The 7160-nt window shown below is 42.2% G+C and overlaps 1 protein-coding gene across 1 annotated transcript; it reads right to left on the reverse strand.

Moving 5' to 3' along the window:
- Window positions 1-321: 321 nt before the first annotated feature.
- On the reverse strand, window positions 322-1404 carry LOC124594481. The gene has a single exon (XM_047132857.1). It carries the CDS (start codon window positions 1402-1404, stop codon window positions 322-324), a length of 1083 nt encoding a protein of 360 aa, XP_046988813.1.
- Between the last annotated feature and the right edge of the window lie 5756 nt (window positions 1405-7160).

Consider the following 7160-nt stretch of genomic DNA (forward strand, 5'->3'; position numbering starts at 1 on the left):
GACTGTAGCAGTCGCGCGGTTCCAAACTGAAGCGCCTTGAACTACTCGGCCACACTGGCCGGCTGTGTCATCCTCTTCCGATAGTGTAGTTCAGATATGGTATGGAGTGACGGGTTGTTAGTTCAATGCAGAGAAAACTTGCTAACAATACCAGGAATTAAACGTATGTTCTCTGCACAGCACTCACACACAGTAAACCCTCAGTTATAGAAGTGGACTGTTACATAAATTCCCATTAAAATAGAAGAGGAGCTAGAAATTTAGCGAGAAGTTTCATCATGGAAGATGGATTATAGAACCTGTGGAACAGGCTGCAGATGTTCACTGAGTCACTGTGAACTGCCCAAGGATGATAATATATGTGATAACGATGGCGATCGCCGAGACCAGCAGCCGACGGTCGACAGTGATGAATCCTGCTGCAGTGAAACGTAGCGGTGGGCCCATCGTGGTGAGGCGCAGGAAGGCCTCGTGCTGAGGGCTGCTACACGTAGATACTATAGACGCCCTCAGCAGGATTACCCCCGTGGCTACCGCAGCATCCATAGCCGCCGCAGAAGACAGCGCCAGGGACACTAACTTGACGAGGTGGTAGGCCAGCCACAGTGCAGAAACGCCAGCCGACTGGAACAGCGAATACTGCTCGATCCAGCCCGGATTCACCAGCGCCATTAGCAGTTCATACGCGCTGCAAGTTGCGCCGCACACACTGGCTGCAATGCTGGCTGTCGTAGGCAGCCCGAAGTGCTGCTGCAGCATGTCAGCGGCCCTCGTCAGCGCCACGTGTGCGTCCTGCAGCTGGCAGAGGCTGCTGACGTTCACCGGCAGCGGTGGGTTCGGGGGTGTGATTGGTAGCCAAGTGCCTCCCAGCAGGAAGCACAGCCAGGAATCTCCAGGGAACGACAAGACCTCCAGCAGGTTGGTGTTGAGGCTGCAGAACCTCACCCACAGCTCGAGCACCAGCGTCACCAGCTGCAGTGTCATTGTCAGCACCAACACCAAGTGGACTAGACAGCTCAGAAGCATTAACTGTCTGCCCAGCACTTGGACGTAGATGACAACTAATATAACCAGTAGTCCGAAGTAGATGCTAAAGATACAGCCACCCAGCACCTTGAATTCTGCTGTCTCGCATTTCGCCAAACGTTCGTCTGCGAACTTCAGACACTCGTAGAAGCTCCTCAGATCCTTCATGTCGCTTGTAACGCAGATTCCGTACGTCAGCAACAGCGCCATTCTTCCCACGACCTCGACGACGAGATACGTGAAGGGAACGAGTTCCCTAATGCGCAGATAAAGTTCTAAATGGTTGTAAGTGCTGTAGGTGCTGGTGAGAAGATACACCAAGAACCACAATGTGGAAGGTGTTGTTAGCCTGTGATACTTAAACATCACCTGCCCCATCTTACACTGGCGTTTGTTGTCAATTGGTGCCAAGCCACACACTTGCCATAAGGCGTAAAAAGGAGAGACAACAACTTGGAAAGTGACTGACTCATTTGTGGAATGTGAATTCATACTGTTACAGGCTCGGTCTTCTCCCTGAATACGACCAGAGCTGTGAGAACGTTCGTGTGTGTAACTGAAAACTTAAAAAAAAAAAGTCACAAAATTTTTATTCTGGCAGTCAATACGCCGTATTTGTTTTCTTTATTCTCTACTGTAACCTGAATTTTAGTATCCGTATTTGCAGCACTACCTGTTCACAATATATCGCAACGAGCAGGAATTCGCTAGGAACTGAGAATTTCTTTTCCTTAATGGCTGCGCAATTTGCGGCCACAAGCAATATCTCATGAGCCTTTCAAATTAAGAAGCATTTAGTTGCTGATTCAGTCCACAGATAACTTCACACGCCACCATTGCGGGATTAGCCATGTAGCAAGCGTTAGCAAATGCTACAGGCCATGCACATTAGAGGACATACAGTCCAATGGAAAGATGGTAGTGTCCAAATCCAAAATTTCATTATATGTCGTAAGTTGACAACACCACAAAACTTACAGGAGATTTCCCTTATGTTGCCTGAGCTGGTCTTAATAACCCAATCAATTATAACAGGGTTACATTGATAACCAATAACACAGTGATTAATGGATGCCGTATTTATTTTTGTGGGTCTACTATTGCTGTCGGACATGCTTTCTGAAGTGTGTTTACTTTTATTACTCTACTTTCATACGAGCAGTGTAGAGCGTGATTTGCTTTTATGTTTGTAGTTTCATGCTACCTACCTTTCTATTGTGCTGTTGTTTCTTTGCCGGCCACTATAGACAAGGAGGACACAATGCTACTGTTTAACAACAGTAGAACGTGTTAAGAGGGTGAAATAAATTTATTTTGTATAGTGATTCACGTATTTCCACCGCTGCCAAGGAAGAAAAAAAGAACCTTGAGGTAGATCCAGAATAATTTTATTGACTGGAACTGAATAAATTTGCTGACATGTAGCTTAAGTCAATTATTGTGTGTACTAGTTGCATCCGATAATCTGAAATCTAATTGCAACTAGATTAATTGTAATACTGATTAATACTTGAATGCACCGAAAGTTACAGGACCTCCATATGTGTTCTCAAGTCAGAGTGTCTGTCAACCAAACAAAATCTTCTATCTGTTTCATTTCCCAACAAAATCTAGCTTTAGGGCCTAATTTTGTTTATCGAAGTAAATCACTATAGCTCTCTCAAATGTATTTAAATATATAATTCTGGTCATGAAAAAGGTAGGGGATGGGGGGGGGGGGGGGGGGGGGGGGAGAAGGAAGGAAGAAGATATTACTCAGTATATAAACTCGCAAACAATAAATACATCATCTGATAGTGAAGTTGTCACTGTCAGGAAAGATTATATACTACTAATGCAATTGACATTCGGATTAACGTTATTGCTTATTCATTAAAATAATCACTTGTCACTGTCCGTGTAATTCATTTTAGTTTATGTGTTATTAGGATAATAATTATGTTGTTTAGTGATATAAACAAAGATGGGAGTCGGATTTTATGTCACAGAGGTATTCGTTTGTCTAACCCGCGTCTCTGCTGCCGTGAATGATGTACTCTGGACAGTGGCGGCTCGTAAGTATACATTCTCGATCTTCACAAATTTTTATGTTAGGTAAATATGTGAGTGCCAAATTAATAGCATCTGCTACACAACAGTCAAGCTTATCAAAATACTTACATAGCTTCAGCCACTGTCAATAACAATAATAATAATAATATGCATAACTTGTCTGAAAAAAGAAAGATTTGTTTTTGTGGAATTTTATTGTTTTGTACATCATTAAGTACGGCTGAAAATCAGGCATTCTTACAATGCACCCACACAACATCTTACGCTTGTTATACTTCTTCATTATATGTTCGCCTGCAGTCACGCTTATTTGATTTCGTCACTTTCTCAGGCAACGGATCTGGTCTGGAGTGCCATAGTTTCTTTGCGGCTAACTTGGCCTGGTAATTTTCTTTTCTGTTAGCGCTTGATACAGGTTGGAACTCCACAGAAAAGCGATTCCTGCACAGTAGACAACCAGCTCCAAACACAAACTGCCGTCTGCGGAAATGATTAAATTCAAAATAATATTTACTAACAAGGATACTTGACTAGAACACAAATGACGCGCTGAGAGCCACAAGGGCCAAAAGCACGCTGTCTTCGGTCCTCCCATATTTAAGTGAATATCAGAGAAACCAGTGAGACAGATTTTTGTGAATGTTCAGGTATATGTGTAATATAGATCTGCAGTACAGAGAAACCTGACACACCATAAGATCAACAGATGTCAGAAGCATGAAAAGATGCTACAGTCTCTCAAATCGACGATGATGTGCTTGATGGTTCTCAGTGCCTCAGGTGGATTACTCTATGATAAAATCCAAAACTTAATGTACTCTATCTCATTCAGAATCCCACAAAATAGGTTTTTCTATCAGTATAGTGTAACTAAGAGCCAAGAGGGTTGCAACTTTAATAGTGGCAACTATTTATTTACAGCTCGTACAAATTAGATACGTGTTTCGAAGTCTTACTGACCTTCAAAGTAGTCACGAGCAATGAGTATAACCCGTTTCTAGCGATGTGGAAGTCGTAGGATACTCCTAGCAGTGCCAGTTGTGTTGACAGTTCAAATGGCGTGGTCTGTTACCCGACGAATTTGTAGCAGTTCTGAAGCGAATGCCGTGAAGTGTTTCCTTGAGTTTAGAAATCGAGTTGAACTCACGAGGGCTTAAGTCAGGGGAGTGCAGTAGGTGGTATAGCATTTAGCAGCCCCATCAGTCAAACAAATCAGAAACAGCTTGCACTGTATGTGCTTGAGCATTGTCCTGCAGAGTGATGGTCAGGTCCTGCAGAAAGTATCATCACTTCTGTCTCTATGCTGTTCATTTTTGGAACACAACCTACGACCAGCTTTATGTTAAGTGAACATTTGTAAGTGTGCTGCAGTGTGCTACCTCCTAGTGGCATTGACATAAACATGTAGCTGAGTCATAAGGGCTAGCAGTGCATGCCGTGAAGCAGGCACATTGTTTATCAAATCCACATGTATTTGGCCCATAAGGCAATTACGCTACACCAGTTGCGCAAACGCAGAAGCTCCTTAAAAGGTGCACAAGTGAAGGTGTGCACCTGACTCTGACGCCAAGATTCACCGAGTCTAAAGGAGCAATATGTAGCAGAGTGCTGTAGATTGAGTGCCGTATATTTCAGATTACTGCATCTACATTACGTTTAACAGCATTCAAAGAGAAATAATCAATAAATCCACAAGTTGTGAAAAATTCACGTGCTCTCCTGCTCTTACACTGCAGCCACCACCGACTCTGGAGCCAATGCTCTGCTGTTCTCGAAGACTGCTGATCTGCTGCAAGATGGTGGTGGCGATCTCGATAATTACTAAATACAAATTTTCGTCTGGCTCGTCACATTCATTAGCGACAGAAATCACAAAATAAATAAGCTTTAACTGTTTTTCAGACCAGACATGGTACTGTATCTAATCAGGTTAGAAACTAATACACAGATATTGCACTTTAACCATGATGGCAGCTTAATTACATATTAAGATAGGTTGCCATCAAATTACTATTCCACTCAAAATCGAAGGATGGAAGCTTGGCCCTCACACTTCTCAACACGGTTCTGTACCAAGTAAATGACAGTTCGGTGTCAGAATGTGTTCACTAAAACTTCCACTCAACAGTAACATGGCCAACAAATATCGCGGTCTCTAGCTCGCCTTTTATATCATGTAAATGGAGCTCAGTTGGTTGCTCAGTGTAATGCATGATCAAATAGTATTCTCCAAACTGCTCCTTGTTTCCACATTACTAAAATAGCTGGTCTTCCCACAAACTAACAAACAATTCTCAAGATAACAACGCACTCGCAACTTCTTGGCTTACACAACACAGTCCTACCTTGAACCAACTCCTCCATCAGTTGTCTCCTTTTTTTCTACTGGGCTCAAGCTTCCAGGGCTACAAATATAATAAACACAGTTACGGTGGAAATAATATAATAAATCAAAGTAATAACATCAATTTACGTAACACTTTAAAATCCAAATTACATTCCAGTTACGCAGGCAGCCTGCTTCCCTGCAGAAGATATACGGTGGCTGACACGGCACACTTGACCACCACAGGGTGACCAAAGCGTCAACAGAGGTCGCTGGCGACCGCGGGCTTCTTTCTTATGCCAGCCACGTGACAGGAAGCAAGACTGAATGTGTCCTGACACCGAGGGCTGTATTTAGGTTGGCCGTAAACAGCGAGTTACCGCCGAGTGAGCTTCCTGCGTCATGAGTCGAATACTTACTGCATCTCCACAGTCAGGAGCTCACTTAGGGGTTGTCGGTACTTGGCAAACGTCGTCTGAACAAGCCTCGTTGACCTAAATCCTGCAGTGTGGCTTCTCTACGGAAAACATGGCCCCAAGAGGAAGAACGATTCTCGATTTCGTAACCTTTCTGTAAATGCCTGTTGTTTGGCCGCAAAGGACACTGAACATTCTTCTTTGAAACTTAGAATCCAACTGTCCCCTGCCGCGTTGTCTTGTCAGATTTAGAATGTCTATCAAACTTTTTCATTACGCTTAATGCGTTGTGAGAAAAACTCTTCAGTCAATTGCAAAAGTAACTTAATCTGTTCAAAACAAACTAAGTTACTTTTGTAATTGACTCAAGAGTATTCCTCGGACAGTGTTTATCTGAAATGTGTTAAGAACTTAGGATCAGAATTGTTTTATCTTTCAGACCCAAGGCGTAGTACAGCAATTTGTTTTCTTCATTACCAGACATTGGACTATTTTTATGTTCTGCTCAGAAGACTTCATTTGGGTTTTTCCTTTACTAAGGTAATTCAGAACTATAAAACTTTGCTTTCTCCTTCCAAGGGTAGAAAGACTTAATTTGTTTCATGAGTCCTAAGATCTGTCATCGTTAACTTGAACTGCGTTTCTTCTGTTCAAATAAACTTTCTTCATTTGTTTATACCTGGGCTGTTTACTTGTGTACCGCCTACATCGGACAATTCAAAACGAAACCAGCTTTAGTGGCTACATTTCAGTTATTGCTGATTGTCAGACATACAATTGAGGTGCATAATTCAGGTTTAACACAGTTCCTCCTCTTAAAATATCATCTGCGTTCAGTTTCATGTAATGCCAGGTAATTTGTGACGAGTTCATGAAAAAATAATTTAATCGACATACTCAACATATTTTCAATCATATTTATTTCATCACAACACACATAAAACTGATATTATCTTAATGCGTATAAACTGATGTAAGACACGCAATACAGCTACGGCTGTGGATGGTTATATAGGAAACAACGATACCATGATCAGGTTATGCGGTGTTTAAACTGAAAATAATTGAGTTTAAAATTTAAATTCATAACCGTTCATAAAACTGATCACGGAATTTACCTTGAAAGCTGATAGTAATGTCCCTGACACAATTCTTTTGTGTCATCAGTGTTTTGATTGATTTCATGTGGTCCATCACGAAGTACTCTTCTGTGCAGTCAACCTCTTTATTTCAGAGTAGTACTTGTAACCTACATCCTTTTCTGGCTGTATTCCTCTCTCTGTCTCCTTCTACAGTTTTTACCCTCTACAACTCCCTCTAGTCCATCGAAGTTATTCCCT

The sequence above is a fragment of the Schistocerca americana genome, chromosome 2 (genome assembly GCF_021461395.2).
Source record: "Schistocerca americana isolate TAMUIC-IGC-003095 chromosome 2, iqSchAmer2.1, whole genome shotgun sequence".
Taxonomy (NCBI): domain Eukaryota; kingdom Metazoa; phylum Arthropoda; class Insecta; order Orthoptera; family Acrididae; genus Schistocerca; species Schistocerca americana.